Source organism: Sturnira hondurensis, unplaced genomic scaffold, assembly GCF_014824575.4.
Source record: "Sturnira hondurensis isolate 20B ecotype Veracruz unplaced genomic scaffold, ASM1482457v3 Scaffold0008196, whole genome shotgun sequence".
NCBI classification, from domain to species: domain Eukaryota; kingdom Metazoa; phylum Chordata; class Mammalia; order Chiroptera; family Phyllostomidae; genus Sturnira; species Sturnira hondurensis.
In genome coordinates, this window is record NW_028080827.1 from 11,101,896 (window position 1) to 11,122,519 (window position 20,624).

Consider the following 20,624-nt stretch of genomic DNA (forward strand, 5'->3'; position numbering starts at 1 on the left):
TCTCCTCCTCAAACAGTTCCAAAAGATTCAAGAGAAAGGAAGACTCCCAAGCTTATTTTACGAGGCCTGCATTATCCTAATTCCAAAGCTACATTTGGACAATACACACAAAGAAATTATAGGCTGATATCCCTGATGAACATTGATGCTAAAATCCTCAGCAAAATATTAGCAAACTGAATTAGCAAAATTTTGACACAGAATATAATACTGTGTCAAAAAGATCATGCACTATAATCAATTGGAAATTATTCCAGGAGTGGAAGATTGGTATAATATTTGCAAATTAATAAATGTGATAATACCACAGAAACAAAATGAAACATGAAGACCAAATGATTATATCAGTAGATGCAGAAAAAGCATTTGATAAAATCTAGCACCCATTTATGATTTTTGAAAAACCCCAACTCTCAGCAAAGTGGGAATAGAAAGAACATACCTAAATATAATAAAGACCATGTGTGACAAACCTACTGCCATCACCATACTCAGTGGGCAAAACTACAAGCATTCCCCTTACGACTGGGAGCAAGACAGGGATGTTCACTTTCACCTCTCTCATTCAGCATAGTACTGAACACTCTGGCCATAGCAATCAGACAAGAAGAAATAAAAGGCATCCAAATTGGAAAGGAAGAAATAAAACTGTCATTATTTGCATGACATGGTACTGTACATAGAGAACCCCAAAGATTCCACCAAGTAACTACTAGAATTGGTCAATGAATTCAGTAAAATAGCAGGACCCAAAATTAATATCCAGAAATCGATTGCATTTTTATATGCCAGTAATGAACTATCAAAAAGGGAAACTAAGAAAACAATCCATTCACCGTTGCTTTAAAAAGAATGAAATATCTAGGAATAAATTTAACTAAGAAGGTACAAGACCTGTACTTTAGAAAATTATAAGACACTGAAGAAAGAAATGGAAGAAAATAATAAGAGGACCCATATACTGTGTTCATGTATAGGAAGAATTAACATCATTGAAATGTCCATGCTACCCAAAACAATCTATAGATTCAACACAATTCCTATCAAGATACCAATGACATATCTCACAGAACTAGAACAAATATTTCAAAAATTTACATGGAACTACAAAAGACCCCAAAATAGTGTTAGAAGGATCAAGCAAAAAGGGACTCATGGACATGGACAACAGTAAGATGATTGCAGTGGGGGCAGGGGGTGGGGGTTGTGGGAGAGGTTATAAGGAAGATAAGTGGTAATAGAACAAATACAATAAAAAGCTACTTAAAAATAGATGAGTGAATGAAAAAGGTGTGGTATATTTACACAATGGAATACTACATGGCTATTAAAAAGAATGTAATCTTACCTTTTGGACCTGGAGATTGTTATGCTAAGTGGAAAACAGCCAGACAGAGAAAGACAAATACCATATGATCTCACTCATTTATATGTGGAATCTAATGACCAAAAATTAGTGAAAAACAAAACAGAAACAAGCTTGGACAGATGGAACAGACTGACAGCTGTTAGAGGGATACGATAAGGGGAAGGCCAGAAAAAGGAAGGTGAAGGAATTAGGCAGAGGAGGAAAATGGAGACATCTGCAACAGTATTAACAATAAAAAAGGTGAAAGAATATAGGGAAAATTATCTTTTGAAGAGCTCTTATAGACAAATAGCTAACATTTGTTGTTTTTTTTTTAAGTTAAAGCATGGAGAATTCGAACTTATAGTTGCATCATGTAATTGGTAGGGAACAAGATGAATTCATTTTTTTTAATTCTGAGAAAATGTGTTACAGTAATTATTGCCTCAAATAGTTTATGCATCTTACATAAACAACCAGGTAAAATAATTTCTTGGACTTAAGTATTTTACTGTTTCCTGAACTTTTGTTTTAAACGCTCTACAATTTGGGCAAAATCACCTATAATTTCTTGTGCAGCTCTCAGTTTGCAGTCAGAAAAAAAACTGTGGTTAGTATAAATTATATATAAGTCTAGCTACTTTAAGCACAGGAGATACTTATTTAGAAAACATGTGTCTAATGGCATGATATACATATCTATTGTATATTCCAATAATATGTTGCTGTTCTATTAGAGTTGGAGTTCTTAGCCTATGGTTCGGGGAGTCCAAGAATAGAAGGATAATCAGTGAATATGGACAGGGAAAAAATTTTCATTTTTATTTTTACCAACCTAGTGAAATTTACATTGTCCTTCCATTTGAATGAGAGTAGCAAAACACTCTTTAATATTACCTACGATTTTTGTAACCAATAAAACAGATTTTCATAGCATGATACAATTGTTGCAGAGATCTTAAACTGTCATTTATGCTTTGAACTTGCTATTTATTGTAAGTCTGCTTCTAGATCTTATTTAAGGTGTTAAAAATCATATTTACCATGATGGGAATTTTTTCTACATTTTTATGATAACATACCAATATAAAACCCCACTACTAGAATATCCAGTAAATTCTTTGTAATATTTTTTTACTGGCATTGTAAGGAAAATTAGATATAAATTAAGTTACATATATATTTAATAGTTCTTTCAGTGTTAAAATTGTGGACATACTTAGCAGAAACAAAGTAGCCAGAAGTTTTTGTTGTCAATATAGACTTAAAGTAATTTTGAATAAATAAAAGATGAATGTCTTCTAAGTCTCACACTGAGTACACATCATTATATTTCAGGAAAATCCAAACTTCTAAGTCACTAAGAAAGAATGAGTTCCCAATAAATGAAAGATGAAGTAAAATGTACCTGCTTTTCAAAATCTCATTGGAATAGGTCAAGTATTATTTTAAAAACAAGCTATTAACTTTCCATTACAGAAGAAACTTTTACTTTGTAATGTTTTTAGCTTATATTAGTTTTCATTATTAACTATTGTTACAACAATAAGTTCTTTTTTTAATTAGTTTTTATTCTCTCTGGTCTGACTATCCTTTGTGAAAGGAAGGTTAGGAATTTTAATAGGCACAGGAAAGGAAATTTAAAAAATTATTTTTTAAAGCATCTACTTAAGGGGTAGCCTCCACACAAATAATTATATGTATTATATTTGAAAACCATACTTCATTAAAAACAGAGCTAATATTGATCTCATACTTTATTTCCTTTTCCACCTTAACAATGCATTGTTTGAAAAGACTTCCTTACTAGTATATCTGAGTGAAAATATATAACATACCTTAAATTGTTGCTTAGCTTTAAGTACTTACTCATTGTTTGAAATAATGTTTCAGGAAAGGGAATTTGGCAGATATAAAAGGCTTAGTGCATATTTCAGCCAATCATTAGTAGTTATTACATTGTGATAAATGACAAACCATTGATATAGCTTTTTTTTTAACTCTATGGTATTTGTTTAAACGTTAATGTAGTCTTCCAATTCATTTCTGCCAAGAATATGAGACATGATTTTATTTACTTGAAAAGAAGAAACTGTTTAATGATAGCTGCCACATTTTGCATGGAGATCACCTTATAAAGGAAAGCATATTTTTCCAAAGTAACAATAGAGTAGTTGGGGGGTGATATTTCTGATCAGGGTTTGGCATTAACTCAGTTCTTCTCATGGTGGGTCATAACAGCAAAGAGGCAAAATTACAAAGCTTGACAATAATTTAAAGTCTTAAATTGTGACCCAAGTTCCTAAAGGAGGTGGGGGTAATAAATGTACTGTACAATTGATTTTTATAAAATACTCCCAAGGCAGTACTTTATGATTTACTTATGATTTTTGTTATCTTATAAATAAAGTAATACCCCCACACCAAAGCAGCCTACTTCTTTATTTTTTCCCAGTAATCTCTCTGCTAATCATTCTGAGTTGGCATTTTCCTTTCAATCTGTGCCATCTTTTTTTGTCCAGCAGGGTTTCTGATCCATTTTGATGAGGCATGGGCATAATTATGTGTCAAAATTGCAAATGCACAATCATTTTAATAGTTTCGTGAGGTCAGATTCCAAGAGTAAAAAAAGTGGAGTCTAAAACCCCAACATAACACCTTGACTCTTACATGCAATCTTAGTTGTAAAGGATATATCCTTAAAAAATTACAATTTTTTATTTTTATTTCATTTGTATAATTTGCAAATTAAAATTCTTTGTGTAGAACATATGACTTCATGGGGAGAACATGAGGTAAATAGATCACATTAAATTAACCTCTTTTCGTAAATCTGCATTTTTATGAGTTGTCATTACCTGAACATGTGCTTCATCAGTAATAGCCAGTAAGTGCTTCTTAAGACATGTGCTATAATAATTCTAATGAGATCAAAATTGTATACCTAATTATTAAAGTATTTTCTAGTAACTACCTTTGTTATTATAAGAATTATTTTATTTATCTAAAGGTTCACAGGTGCCAAATTTAGAGTTGTAAGGTTCTATGAGTTGGCTTGTGTGGCATGTATAAAAGTGATTAAATATTAGTCCATATGTCTCCAAAGTTCTTTTAATTATGCACCACATCAGTAGACAACTTTGAGCATCCATGTATGTGTGGAGTTTTTTAAATTAACAAGCTATATATTTTTATACAGTCACAAGCTCTAATAACTTGTATATGATTAAAATGAAGTTCATGCAACCTCAAGAACTTTAAATATTTGGGGTAACTTGTCAGATTTAATTACGTTGTTATTTTTACCTTGGAACAGAGAAAAAGAGTTAGCTCTTCCATTGTCATTGTTTATTTGTGCTACCATCTTTGATATTAACAGCAAACTGTGATTCCTGCAGAAATCTTATTAAGCAACATGTCTATTTTTCAGGGACTGTTTAGTTTAAAACTATATAATATTTATAGATTCACTTTATAGAACATACTGAAATTCCAGTGTTTTAAAAAGCAAATGAATCAGCACAATGCTGTTGATTGTCAGTACTATGAGACATCTGTTCTCTCTCTAGAGCTAGCCCATACCATTCCTGATACTTGGCCACTTGACTTTTGAACTGCAGGTGTAGTCCCAACAGGAATTCTTATGTATTTCTGGGAAGAGTATAAATTGGCACAATGACTTCAGAGAATAGTGAGGTGATGCCTATAAAGTTGAAAGTCTACATCCTTTTAACCAGCAGTTCCTTTTCTTTGTGTCTATCCTGGAGAAGCTCTTACATGTGTGTACAAGACTTGTGCAAGGATATTTGTTTCAGCATTCTTCATGATAACAAAACAGTAGAAACAATCTAACTATTTTTCAGTAGGGGCATACATCAACTGTGATTTTATTTGTATAAGGGGACATTTTATAACCACAAAAATAATGAACATATATCTCAAAAACTCAATATTGCACAAAATGCAAAGGATAGATGACATGTAATCTCATCTGTTTTAAATGTATTAAATATAAACAGTAATGTATGTTGTTTACTTTTTTAAAAAGATTTTATTTATTTTTAGAGAGGGGAAGGGAGGGAGAAAGAGAGAAAAATACCAATGTGTGGTTGCATCTCATATGTCCCCCACTGGGGGACCTAGCCAGCAACCCAGGCATGTGCCCTGACTGGGAATCGAACCAGCAGCCCTTTGGTTCACATGCTGGTGCTCAATCCACTGAGCTACACCAGCCAGGACGTATGTTGTTTAAATGATACATACATTAAAAGTTTCAAAATGTACATGGTAATCATACACACCAACTCTATGATAATGATTACTTTGGGATCTGGGGTGAGATTTGAGTTGCATCTATACCGTTTTCATTTCTGAAAGAGAAAAGAAAGAGGGAGAAATATTCATTCTGAAGCAAATGTGGGAAAGCATAATTCTCACTAGTAGGGGTACATGTGTAATAGTGTTAGCTATATAGATATCCATTCTTTTGACTATTTTTTAATGTTTCTTGATGAAAAGAAAGGTTTTAATAAAATACATGCTATTATATATAGTAAGTCAGAATTTAACTGTTATACTGGCTGGATAAAGAAAGTTTTAAAAATTTGTTTATTGGATTTTATCTTCTTTGTTCTAATTTTCTCTATACTTTCAAGCCCCACTATAATTAGTGTGAATGGTCTAGAAATTGAATTCTGTAAACAAATGAGGGTTTTTACATAAAGTTATTTTCTTTCTTTTATAGGAAAAGCATCAGAGAGAGGCTCATTTTCCCTATACAGCAGAGACACTGGATTACCAGGCTGTCAAGTAAGTTTTAAAAAATTATGAAAGTGGAGATAATTTTTTAACACACAAAGGCTCTAATAGAGGAGGTAGAAATTTATTCAATTTATTTACCCATTATTTGTGCCTTTAATTTGTGACTGTGTTGGGGTTTTAGCAATTAAACATATTTACTTGTGCTCCCTCTTCTTAAAATGGTTTCCCTTTTGCAATTCACCAGTCTTTATCATCACAGATTTTAAAAACTAACATTCATCTTGGTTGGGTGGCTTAGTTGATTGGAGCATCATCTCATACACCAAAAGATTGTGGGTTCAATTCCCGTTCAGGACACACAACTAGGATGCACATTCAGTCCCCAGTGGGGGCACATGTGGGAGGCAACTCATTGATGTACCTCTCTCTCCCCCTTCCCCTTCCTCGCTATCAACATCAGTAAATACATCTTCAGGTGCAGGATTAAAAAAAATAAAACTAACATTCATTTTTAACTGGAAGCAGAGTAGCAGTTATCTTCCTACCTCCATCCAAAATACTCAAAATTTTCGAAAATATTTTTGCACACTTCCTCATAAAAAAACAGTTGCTATTGCATTATGTGAAGAACATACAGTTGCTTTGTATAGCTTGAATATCCTGTAATGTTGAACTTATTAATGTTGGAAATACTGTTCTTTGAGTTCTACATCTAATAAAATTTTTAGCTTTCAGTGGTCTCTTTACTTGGAAACTTTATTTCAGTTTTTCCTCATTCCCTAGTATGTTGCTTATTTAGTGATGGTCATCTTCTCTGCCTTTTCCCCCATATCTTTAGACTGAGAATCCTGAAGTCAGTTCACTGCAGATTTCCATCAGAATCAAGCCAAAAAGAATAGACAGGCAGGATAGAGTAAATTTGTTTTTTGCTACTTGCACCCAGGCCCACCCTAATTTCACACATGGGCATATGACAGTTTTCACTGTCATACTAACAATACTGCTCCATTTAATAACATATCCCATAATTCTGCCATTCAGAGTCAGAAGATCTAGGTTGAAATCCCATCTCTACAATTTGGAATCTCTGGTCATAAGAAAAGTCATTTAACATTAAATCCTATCTCTGCATTGATGTCCTCATTTGAAAAATATAATTAGAATTTTTGTAGGTCTATACTATTTATACTTTGTAGGTCTCTGAAGATTGAACTTCCATATACTTGCAAAAACATTTTACAAAATGAGTACTTTTCAAAGTTTTTAGTTCATATAATGAATGAAAACAAAAGCTACTGGAGCCCTTCATATTATTTTTAATAAACCAAAAACTTTGAGAACCACTGGTCTAACATTCACACTACTGCTAAACTTGAGAAAAAACTACTGTAAGCTCTTTAAAACCACAGGTGCTTCTAATAAATCATAGTTAATGCCTTTATTAACAAGTTTTCACTTTCTAATATTTTCTTTGCAAAGGTATTGGTATTTAGTTAAGATCAATGGTAAGCTCTATGTATGTAATTCATCAATTTTGCTAAAATGACTCTTAACACTTTTGCCAAGGATTAATGTGTTTATACCAGATTTAATTCTCATATCAAAAAACACTTTTATTTTAAATGTACATGCATAGTGCTATAATAACAGTTTATTACCATTTATTAAGCCCTAAAAGATCCATAATATGAACACATTTAGTACTTTTAACAATACCCATTTTGCAGATAAGTAAATAGTATTTTTCAGAGATATTAAGTAATTTGCTTAAGGCCATACACCTAGTAAGTGGTAAACCTTCTAAACTCTTGTTTGATATTTTTGACAATGATGCGACTATGCTTCATTGTAAGAATCCCTCAGATTTTTAGTCTGTCACCTTACCATCCTTTCATTTTAACATATTTGGTTAAGGAAGGGCCTGGGAATTTATGTTTTTAACAAGTGCCCCAGGTGATCTAATTTACATGGACTGGAGATTATGCTTTGAGAAAGCCAGTCCCTCTATATGGAGTGTGAAAAAAGAAGAAAGTATAAGATTACTGTTTAACAACTGTTTATAACATGTTGCAGAAATTACGCAGGCCCGTGGAAAGAAAAAAATGAGATTACTAGAATATATGAAATACAAAATAATATTGCTGTATACAAGAAGACTTAAAGGTATTAAAGTGAGGGAAAGATTTATGAAGAATTTATAAAAGCAATCCATGCACCCCAAAGAAGCCCAAAATTCAGCACAGAGGAATGAAAATTATACTGCAGCAAGGACACACATCCTCATTGAAGACGGGGAGGACTCTTAAAACAAGTAAAGGGATTCCTCACTGTGAAAGAAATAATGGCTTTGCTATGTTATTATCACTTGGCTCTGACTATGCTGCAATATATAGGAGAAATTGTGATAGATGGCACCAGCTGATTTGAGGCCTAAGCAGTAAGCTCAAGAAATTCAAGGGTTAAAAGAGATGTATCACTTCCATTCAAAGAAATACCAGTATTCCAAATGGTACTTATTTTAATGCATAAAATAAGGAAGAAAAATAAGGGAAGAAAAATATACACTAAAACTACTAATTGGCTGCTACCATTTTGTCTCAGCTTTTCACAAGTGATCTAAAAATCTTAACCACACAGTGATGATACAAGGATATAAATAGTGACTAAAAATTATATCCAAATATCACTTTGCAACCATTTTTTTTCAACAGAATTCCTCCAAGGAAAATGAACTCTGCTATTAATGTACATAAAATGCTGCTGACATACTGCAAAATTCAGGCTAATTTAATAATGCCTGATGGGCCTTACTTCATGTTAAGATGATGTAATAATATGTTGCTAAATGAGTCTCCTTCATATTACATTCACAGCAATCACATAACTGATGAGCCATTAAAAGGAAACTGGTGTAGCAGTATTACTGGAAACACTGATGTATCATTCTGCAATTGAATTTTTTAAAACTGATTCAACACAGAGCACAGAAGCCAACATCTTTATTAACAATAGGTGTAATACTTTAAAAAATTGCTATCATGAGGTATAAAATCCTTTTAGCATTACAACAGCTTCTCATTGAGACCTCTTAAGTATTTAAGTAGTTTGTATATGTTTTCTCAAAATGTTCAAACCTGGAAGAGGAAGAATCTTGTTTTTTTTCCCCAACAAATTTAAGTTTCATCAGAATTCAGATGGTATACCCTTGAGAAAATGACAGTTAATTTTAAAAACTCGATTAACACTTAGTTATTTGGAAATTTACCCACACAATTTGCTTGTTTACCATCCTCTTTTTCTATTACAGTCAATCTCTTATGCAGACATTTGATAATGATAAAATGATGAGTCAATAGTACATCAAGAAGATAGAATAATTTAAAATGTGTAAATACCTAATAACAGCTTAAAAATAAAAGTAAAAGTTGATAGAATTAAAGAGAGAAATAAATCCACGATTATAAAGATTTGAATAACTCTCTCAGCAATTGACCGAATAACTAGACAAAAACTTAGTAAAGATGTAAAACTAAATGAACGGTCAACTACCTTGACCTAATTGGTAGAACTCTATTCCTAACAACTGAAGAATATAAATTCTTCTCAAGGGCAGTTGAATATAACGTCAATATATTGTAAAACTCATGTCAATATATTGAAAAATTTTGAAATCACAAAAAATTAAATGAGAAGTCATTAAGATACTAATAACACCCAAAATTTAGAAATGTAAAAACCCACGTCTAAGTGACCCATGGTTCTAAAAAGAAATCACAAGGGAATTTAGAAGATAATTTTAACTGAATTATAATAAAATATATAACAAAATTTGTTGGTGCAGCTGAGGCAGTGCCCAGAAGAAAAGGTAAAGCTTTAAATGTTTGTATTTGAAAAAAACTTCTACAGTGCATGACCTGAGGTTCTCCCCAAAGAAGTTAGAAAAAAGAAACACAAATGAAGTAGAGAGGAGGAAATAATAAAAATAAAAGCAGAAATCAATGTAATATTAAACAAATAATAGGAAAAACTAGTGAAGCCAAAATTTGGTTGTTTGAAAAGACCCTTAAAATTAATAACTCCTGCCCTGTCTGGTGTAGCTCAGTGGATTGAGCACACACCTGGGAACCAAACAACCATGGTTCAATTCTCAGTCAGGGCACATGCCTGGGTTGCAGGCCAGTTCCCAGCAGGGGACACACAAGAGGCAACCATACATTGATATTTCTCTCCCACTCTCCTCCCCTTCCCCTCTAAAGATAAAGTAATTTTTTTAAATCTTTAAAAAAATTTTAATAACTCCTAACTAGATTGATTAAAGCCAAAGAAGAGAGGGATGAGGGAGAAAACAATACAAATTACCAATACTGTAATAGAAGAGAAGTAGAGCACTATAAATTGTATGTACATTAAAAAGATAATAAGGAAATATTGTGAATAACTTAATTCAGTACATTTGACAACATAAGTGAGATAAACAAATTTCTTGGAAAATGCTTACCAATAGGGAACAAGATAAAACAGAAAGTTTGAATAGCCCTTTATTCATCAATGAGAATAAACTTATCTCACAAACTTTCACACAAAGAAAACTTGAGGGTCATATGGTTTCATTGGTGAATTCTTTCAGATACTTAGGAAAAAAATAAAAATCTTACACAAACTATTTTTGTAGGAGAAGAGAACACTTTGTAGCTCATTTTATGGGAGGAGCAACAACCTGATCCTCAAACTGCACATCCAGTTTGTACCAGAAATGAAAGCTTGGCTTAACATTAGAAAATCAATCAATTCAGTTTATTACATTAACAGAATTAAGAAGAAAAAGAATATGAATTCTTCCATAGAAAGGAAATTTGACAAATTCAAATACTCGTGATAATAAAACCAGTCAACTAACTAAGCACAGGAAACAGCTTCCTTAGCTTGATAAAAGACATTCATAAAAGATCAATAGCTAAGAATTTACTTAATGTTGAAAGACTAGTAGTTTTCCCCCAATGTCAGGAACAAGGTGAGACTTTCCATTTTTATCACCTGAGTTTTATGTCATGGCCAGTGTAATAAGGCAAGAAAAAGAAGGCTTAAAAATTGGAAAGGAATGAATTAAGCTGAATTTATGGAAGACATGTTTGTGTACATGGAAAATTCTAAGGAATTATAAAAAAAATCCTTCTGAAACTAATAGATACTTTTAGCCATTTCACAGGATACAAAGCCAATGTAAAAACTCCCAACTGTATCTCTATACACTAGCAATAAATGATTATAAAGTGAAATGAACAAAATCATACCATTTATAATCAAAAACAAAATACTGAGGGACAAATTTAACCTTTTTACCTTTTACCTTATTTTACCTTTTAATAAGGTAAAATATAGTAGTCTCCCCATTACTAGCGGGGGATATATTATAGGACATCCATTGGATGCCTGAAACCGCAGATAGTACTAAATGTTATATATACTATGTTTTTTCCCATACATGCATACTTTTGATTTGGTTTCATTTGTAAATTAGGCACAGTAAGAGATTAACAACAACAATAATAAAATGGAATAATTATAATAATATACTGTAATGAAAGTTATGTGAATGTGATTTCCTCTCAAAATGAAGTAGTTCCCCCACTACTCCAACTCCCCCACACCTGCCATCTACAATTTTGCTTTTTGTGGCTTTAGTTACCTTGGTCAACAATGATCTGAAAATATTAAATGGAAAAATAAACAATTCACGAATTTTAAGTTGTGTGCCATTCTGAGTATCATGATAAAATCCTGTGCTGACCTGCTCTGCCCAACCCAGGATGTGACTCATCCCTGTGTCCAGTGCATCTCTGTTTATGCTGCCCACCCAGTATTTACTTCCTAGCCCTTTTGTTTACCAGATTTTGTTCAAGTAATTCTTATTTTGTGTAATAATGGTACCAACAGGTAAGAATAGTGATACTAACATTCTAGATATGCCAAAGAGAAGCCAAAATATGCTTTCTTTAAGTGGAAAGGTATGTATGTAAAGGTAAAAACATAATTTATAAAGGTTTTGGTATTATCCACTGTTTCAGGCACTTACTGGGGGTCTTAGAACCACTGAGGTTCTTGGAACATATTTCGTGCAGATGAAAGGGGAGTAATGTATCTTACCGTATTGTATTCAATTCCCCTCTTCATGTGAGATGATAAAATGCCTATTTAATGAGATAAAGTGAACTGATTGACAGTAGGCATTGTGACATAGTGTTAGGCTACTGTTGACCTTCTGATGATGCATAACAAGCAACTTTATGGTTGCTTTATGATCAGTGTGAGATTTCATTTTGCTACTCAGAACAGCACACAATCTAAAATTTATGAATTGTTTATTTCTGGAATTTTCCATTTAACATTTTTCAGACTGTGTTGACCATGGATAACTGAAATTACAGAAAGTAAAACTACAAGTAAGGGAGGACTACTGTAATGCTGAGAGAAATTAAGATCTAAATAGAGAGATACGCAGTGTTTATGAAGTGGAAGATCTCCATCATTTAGGTCTTAGTTCTATTGGGCTATAGGTTTAATGCAGTCCCAATTCGAATTCCATCAGATTCTTACATACATCGACAAGGGTTATTTAAAAGTTTATTTGAAAAGGCACAGGATTAAGAGCCAAAATAATTTTAAAAGGGGAAAAGAACTTATTTTAGCTGACTTCAAGATTTACTACAAGGTAGTACAAATCAAGACTGTGTGGTACTCCTATAAAGATTGACAAATAGATTGTGGAACAGAATAGAGTGCATAAAGGGATCCACACATGTAGTAAATGATGTTTGATAAGAGCACCAGCAAATTAGTGAGAAAGGAAACACTTCTTTAATCTATGGTGCTGAAACAACTGTGTATCAATATTTAAAAAAACCAAACAACTCAATCCTACCTTAGACCATACCCAAACATAAAGTTGAGATAGATCATGCACTTAAAATGAAATTAAAATAATAGAGTTGCTAGGGGGAAAATAGGTGACTACTTTTGTCACTTCAGGATAAATAAAAATGTCTTAGGACATAGAAAGCATAAAACATAAAAGGAAACTTGATAAGTTGAACTTAAAATTTAAAACTTGTGTTCATCAAAAAAGACTGTCAAGAAAACAAAAAGAGCTATGGCTGGTGTGGCTTAGAGCACTGGCCTGTGAACCAAAGGGTCACTGGTTTGATTCCCAGTCAGGACGTGTGCCTGGGTTGTGGGCCAGATCCCTTGTACAGGGCATGTGAGAGGCAACCACATACTGATGTTCTCTCCCTCTCTTTCTTCCTCCCTCCCCCTCTGTCTAAAACAAACAAACAAACAAATAAAAAGAAAACAAAAAGAGAAGCCACAATGCAGGAGAAGGTATTCGCAACACATACATATAAGACGATCAATACTTACATAATGATCCCTGACAACTAAATAATAAAAAACAAGCAGCCTAGTTTTTTAAATGGGCAAAACTCTTGAGCAGAACTTCACAAAAGAAGATACCCAAATGAGCAAACCACTTATAAAAATAAGCTCCACATTATTAGCTATCATGCACATGAAAATTAAAATCACAGTGACATACCAGTAGGTATCTACCAGAATAGCTAAAATAAAAAGATGACACGTTGCTATTGGGACTGTTAAATGGAATATTGACTTAAGAAAACCATTGGTCAGTTTCTTATAAAGTTAAATATGCATGCATGGCATGATTCAGCAGTTTTACTCCCAGGTACTTATCCAAGAGAAGTTTAACCATTGTTCACCAAAAGCTTTAATCCAAACTGTTTGTAGCAGCTTTATTCATTATAGCCTAAAACTGAAAACAACTAAGGTGTTCATCGACAGGAGAGTGGATAAATGACCTGTATTATGTTCAAACATTGAATGTATTCAGCAATAAAATGAAATGATTTACTTATCTCAGTAACATTATGCTGAGTGAAAGAGGAGAAATCTCAAAAATACTGTGTGATTCCCTTTATATAAATATCTATAACAGGGAAGACCGTCATGTGTTGATAAAATTCAAATCAGTGGTTGCCAGTGGGAGGAGGCTTCTATTGTGAAAGGAGGGTTCTATCACCTCTATTTCTGAGGTGATAGAAATGTTTTTTTTCTATCTTGATACTCATTCAGAATTGATTGAGTAGTACACCTCGAGTTGTGAACATTTTATTTGTGTAAAAAACACCTTAATATTTTAAAAAATGAAAAATGCCATTTATAGTAAATCTAAAAAATCTTAAAATACTTAGAAATAAATTTTAACAAAAGACATGCAAGACCTCAGTGCTGAAAACTGCTAAACATTGCATAGAGAAAAATTTTAAAAGATATCAGCAAATGTAGAAATGTATCATGTTTATGAACAGGAAGACGATATTCTTAAAATATCAGTTCTTCCCAAATTTATCAGTGTATGTTAAATGCAATCCCAAATATAACCATACCAGGATTGGGGGGGGTGGGGGGAGCGGTGGAATTCACATGCTGATATTTTATTTGTTTATTTATTTAAGAAATAAAAAGGACCTAGAATACCCAAAGCAGTCTTGAAAAGTGAAGAGCAAAGTTGGAGAATTTATGCTACCTGCCTAGTATAAATTAAGACCTAGTATAAAGCTAGAGTAATTAAGCAGCACAGTACTAACATATGAGGAACGAGGCAGACAAGTCTAGTTTGTCAGATTGAAGACTTTTACTAGGGGACTTACATACAAAAAGCAGTCTAAGGTGGTAAACAAGACAAATGGATCCTTGTACCTTTCACCCCCTAGTCCAAGTGCTTATATCTCCTAAGCAGTGAAAATGGGTGGATGATCAAAAGAACCAGGTATAGGAGGCTCTGGTGCCATGGTTAAGAGATTTGGTCCTCCTCAAGAGAGAGCTAATGGGAGTCCTGTGATCAGCCCAGAATGCATCTGTACAAATTTCAGAGTGCCAGGGTGGGTGGGTTAAAGGTTTAGATTCACCCAAATGTCAAGATATGGATTAGCTTTAAGATGAAGTCACTTATGTTCTGTGCATAGTTAATTTGATTTTCAACAGTGTTTGCTGAAGTAGTCCAATGGGTAAAGGAAAGATTTTTGAACAAAAGATGCAGTAACAAGTGGATATTCATGTGGACAAATATGAACATCACTCCTTTTCTTACACTAAATACAAAAATTATTCAGATTGATCCTAGACCTAAATGTAAAACTAAACAGATTTAATAAGAAAACATAGGAAAGTATCTTCTCAGTTGGGGGTATGCAAAGGTTTCTTACACAGAATACAGAAAGAAATAACCCCAAAAGGAAAAAAATAGTAAATTAGAATTCATCAAAATTAAAGATTCCTTCTTATCAAAAGGCATGCATTTGGAAAAAAAATGAAGACAAACCACAATCTTGGGAGTCAGTATTTATAGAACATATCTGACAAAGGACCCATATCCAGGATGTAGAACTCCTACAACTCTATTATAAGGTGACCTAAGACTCTACAGGTTTTTTCTTCAGGACAGGAGATTTAAGTGTAATGGATATACTTACTTCCAGTCCCTTTTATTTATGTATTCATATTTTAGGGTGGTTAATAGCGTAATTTTATTAATTATGCTATTATAGTTGTCTTGATTTTTCCCCGTTATCCCCTCCACCCAGCACCCCCAACTCCCTCAGCCAGTCCCTCTACCCACTGTTCATATCCATGGATCATGTGTGTAAGTTCTTTGGCTACTCCATTTCCTATACTGTACTATACATACCCATGGCTTTTCTGTGGCCACCTATTTGTACTCACTAATCCCCTCACCTCTTCACCCATTCCCCCACACCTTCCTCCCATATAACAGCCATCAAATTGCTCTCCATATCCATAATTCTGTCTGTTATTTTTTTTAAGATTTTATTTATTTGTCTTTAGAGAGGAAGGGAAGGAGAGGAGAACTGGCCTGCAACCCAGGCATGTGGCCTGACTGGGAATCGAACCGCAATCGTGTGGTTTTTTGCAGGCTTGTGCTCAATCCACTGAGCTACACCAGCCAGGCCTCTGTCTGTTATTCTTGTTTGCTTAGTTTGTCTTTTAGATTCAATTATTAATAGATATATATTTTTGTCATTTTATTGTTCCTAGTTTTCATCATCTTCTTTTTCTTAAATAAGTCCCTTTAACATTTCATATAATAATGTTTGATAATGATGAACTCCTTTAGTATTTTCTTATCTGGGAAGTTCTTTATCAGCCCTTAGATTCCAAATGATAGCTTTATTGGGTAAAGCAGTCTTGGCTATAGGTCCTGCTTTTCATGACTTTGAATATTTCTTGCTAATCCCTTCTAGCCTGCAAAGTTTCTTTTGAGAAATCAGCTGACAGTCTTATGGGAACTCTCCTGTAAGTAACTAACTGCTTTTGTCTGCTACTTTTAAGATTCTCTCTTTGTCTTTAACCTTTGGCATTTTAATTATGTGTCTTGGAGTGGGCCTCTTTGCATCCATCTTGTTTGAGACTTTTTGTGCTTCCTGGATTTGCATGAGCATTTACTTCACCAAATTAGGGAAGTTTTCTTTCACTATTTTTTCAAATGTATTTCCAATTTCTTGCTCTTTCTCTTCTCCTTCTGGCACCCCTGTGATTCGAATGTTTGATTAGTTGAAGTTGTCCCAGAGGCTGCTTATACTATCCTCAATTTTTAAAATTCTTTTCTCTTCTTATTGTTCTGATTGGTTGTTTTTCCCTTCCTTGTGCTTCAAACCATCAATTTGATTTTTGGCTTCATCCACTCTACTGTTGTTTCCCTGTAAATTGTTCTTTATTTCAGTTAGTGTATCTTTCATTTCTGACTGGATCATTTTTATGCTGTTGAGGTCCTCACTAAATTCCTTAAACATCCTTATAACCAGTGTTTTGAACTCTGCACCTGATAGATTGCTTATCTCCATTTTGTTTAGCCCTTCTTCTGGAGTTTTGATCTATTTTTTCATTTGGGCCATGTTTCTTTGTCTCCTCATTTTGGCAGCCTCCCTGTGTTTGTTTCTGTGCATTAGGTGGAGCTGCTCAGACTCCATGTCTTGGTATTGTGGCCTAATATAGTAAGTATCCTGTAGGGTCCAATGGCATAGCCTCTCCTGTCACCCAAGTTGGGTACTCAAGGTGTGCCCTTCATGTGGGCTGGGTACTCCCTCTTCTCGTGGTTAAACTTTGGTTGCTGTTGGCAGATCCATGGGAGGTATTTACCCAGGCCAGTCAGTTGCAAGAATTGTCTGTGGCCACTTACCACCACCCTCCACCCTCTGGCAGATCACCTGTGCAGGGGCAGGGTGGTGGTGCTCCAACATGGTCTGTTGCTTTCTGCTGGGTATCCTGGCCCTGGGCTTTCCCAAGTGGTGCAGGCAAAAGTGAGCACCCATCTGTGTTCTGCCTGGGGCCACCCTAAATGAGCTGTAGAGCTATCTGAGATGGCTACTACTTGTGCTGGGCTTGGAGATTCCCAGGTGAAGCCAAGCTTTGAATCTAGGCTGGCTGCTGCTAGTGCCAGGCCTGGGGCTCACTGAGACCATTTTTTACATGCTTGAGAGGACTTAGGAGGTTGTGAAGCATGAGCCAAGACCAGCTATTCATATGGAAACGCAGCTTGGGTGGGCCCATAAATTAGGTGGGAAGGAGTTTCTGGGGCTCTCTAAGGTGAGTCAAACAGTGTTAACCAGGTTAATGGAGTCTCAGATATGGTACCAGCTTACTGGCTCTGGTGAGAGGAAGGTTCAGAAGAGGTTCAACGTCCTCTGCTCACCTTGATGCCAGACACTTTTTTCCTGTGTACAGTTTTTTCCTGTATACCTACCACTGGTGCCTTTCAAGCTGGTACCCCACTGTTGGAGCCCAGAGGGAGTTAGTCTGATTAGGTGAGTCCGTGTGTGTGTTCTTTAAGAGAAATTGCTTAGGGTTCAGCAGTTTCTTCCACCAACTCAATCCCCGCTGATTTTTGCAGCCAGAAGTTTAGGGGACTTATCTTCCTGGCACTGGGCTGGGGGCCTGGTATGGGGTCGTGTGTCCTCACTCCCAAGATGTCCTGCCCAAATTTTTATTCACCACATGTGGGTGAAGGACCAGCCCTATCCGCATCTGCACCTGTCCTACCCTTTTGGATGGATGTGGTTTCTTTAATTCTGTAGTTGTCTCTTCCATTTAACTCAGTATCTGAGGGTTCTGAGTGATGGTTGTTCTATATTTAAGTTGTAATTTTGATGTGGGTATGTGAAGAGGTGAGCCATGTCTGTTTATACCTCCTTCTCAACCGAAAGTTACAGTTCCTTTTAAACTGGTAATTCTTTGGTCATTTCAAGAACAGAATCACTAGTTGCTAGCATGATTATAAGCTGCTACATGAAAGGTACTGTGGTATTGGTACTTCTTTTTTCTTTTCTTTCAATTCTTGTTTGTTTTCTTTCTTCCTCTCTCCCTCCCTCCTTCTTTCTTACCTTTCATTCCTTCCTCCACTCCTTCTTCCCCACTTTCCCCCAACAAGGCTTCTCTCCTAAGAGAAGAATTTCCCTTAGCCAGTAGAGCTGACAGTTTTAGACTTTGAACTGTGTAACTTAATGGGGTGATTTCCAACAGTATACAAGGGGACCAAAAATAACTATAAATATCTTCTGGAGAGCAGGCCCATTGTAGTACAGGTTTTCTCCACTAGGTAAGTGTTGTAGGAACCCATCTGTATCAGTGTACCAGCTGGCATTGTTGTGAGAGGCTGTGATTGGCTTCAGTTAATCTTTTGAAGACTCTTTCAAGGCATTTGCCCCTTTCATGATGGGTGATTTATGAGCCCACCTGCCCACATCACTCTTAAGTATTCAGCAGTTTTTGACCAAAAACAGCATAACCTCAGTGTCCCACCCTCCCTGTTCACCTGATCACGCCTTGACCCCAGTGACTTTTTTTTTCCCTGATGAAAAAAGTCCTCAAAGGGAAATTTCACTGATGTGGAAGAGGTGAAGCAAAAAATGGCAGAAGAAGTAAAAGGCACAAGAATCAATGAGTTCAAAACCTGTTTTGTGTAGTGGAAAAAACATCTCAGTAGGTGCATTGTATTAAATGGAGAGTACTTTGAGGTGACTGAAGTTTACACATGTAAGAATAAATACAACTTTTATAAATAAATTTTCTGGTTTTTTTGGGTCCCTCCTCATATATAGAAAAAGACTGAGGGATGAGATCTATGGGATAATTATCCAGCCTTCTTATAAGAATATAAGAAAGTCATGCTGCTATAGAAGAGGAAAGTTTTCCTCAACCCTATTTCAGTCCCTGGCTGGGTCTGAAAAATAAATTTGCAAAAACAGATTAATAAAACAGCATACAGATTTATTTAATAAAAGTTTTACATGACACAGGATCTTCATAAATAACTGAAATAAAAGGCCTATTTACTTTTGTGCTAGGTTTGATGAAGATTGGACATAGTCGTGGAGAATTGTGATACATTAACAAGTATGAAGTAATTGTAGTAATTTGGGGGAAGCTTTGCAAGTCCTTTTGGTTAGGATTTCTCTTGGCATCCCTTTGTCTTTGGAGATAAAGATGCTTCTTTCCTCCAGATATAGCAAGAGTGCCTCTCACATTGAAGATGTTATAGCCTGTTTCAGGGAAGAAGGATTTGGGTGGGGGGAGGGATTGGAGTCAGATTCCTGCTTCTGCAAGTTTCATTCCTCAGCTTAAAATATTCAATAAGCCAAGAATGGTGTATCCTGTAGCCATCCATGCTTTTTTTTTTAATCTTTAGAGAGAAGGGAAGGGAGGGAGAGAAACGTCAGTGTGTGGTTGCATCTCATGTGCCCCCTACTGGGGACCTGGCCTGCTGCCCAAGTGTGTGTCCTGAGTGGAAATCAAACCAGTGACCTTTTGATTCACAGGCCGGCACTCAGTCCACTGAGCCACACCAGCCAGGGCCTATAGTCATCAATGCTTTTACTTTTTAAGTTTTTAAGTTGCTAAGACAGAACTTTTAATGCATTTTAAATGATTTTAGTAACCCTAATTTTTTAATATCTAGATATAGTTTGGTTTCTCTTACAGAGTTCTGTAAATTTAAAATAAATGTCTTAAGTAGTATTGGAGACTATTTGCTTTATTTCAAACCTACTTTTAATCAAATAATAAGATTTTTGCGCTGATTTTATAGGACTATTACAGAAATCTGTATCCCACCATATAATGTATACATTGTGTTTTACATTTTATAGGCTGGCTCTCATAGATTAAGACTCGGGTTCCTGGAAAGATGTGCTCTAGACCAGTGATCAGCAGACTATGGCTACGAACCAAATACCCCCTCCCTACCCCTTTACTTTTGTTTTTGTAAATGGTTTTATTAGAACATAGCGTTGCTCATTTGTTTATATATTGCCTATGGCTCCTTTCTTGTTACAAAGGTGGAGTTGAGTAGTTGCAACAGAGACAGTTTTCCCCTACAGAGTTTGAGTGTTTTTTATCTGGCTCTTTAGAGAACTGATCATACTCT

The 20,624-nt window shown here is 34.9% G+C and overlaps 1 protein-coding gene across 7 annotated transcripts in view; it reads left to right on the forward strand.

The window, feature by feature from the left end:
- Window positions 1–20,624, forward strand: part of TCF12 (transcription factor 12) — a 366,824-nt gene that overhangs the window by 240,603 nt on the left and 105,597 nt on the right. For 6 of the 7 annotated variants that reach the window (XM_037053967.1, XM_037053964.1, XM_037053968.1 and 3 more), the window contains one exon: window positions 6,093–6,157. In XM_037053967.1, coding sequence (XP_036909862.1) covers window positions 6,093–6,157 — 65 coding nt within the window. Of the gene's footprint in view, window positions 1–16; window positions 23–6,084; window positions 6,158–20,624 lie in introns of all 7 variants that reach the window. The other variant, XM_037053974.1, reaches the window with a different exon arrangement.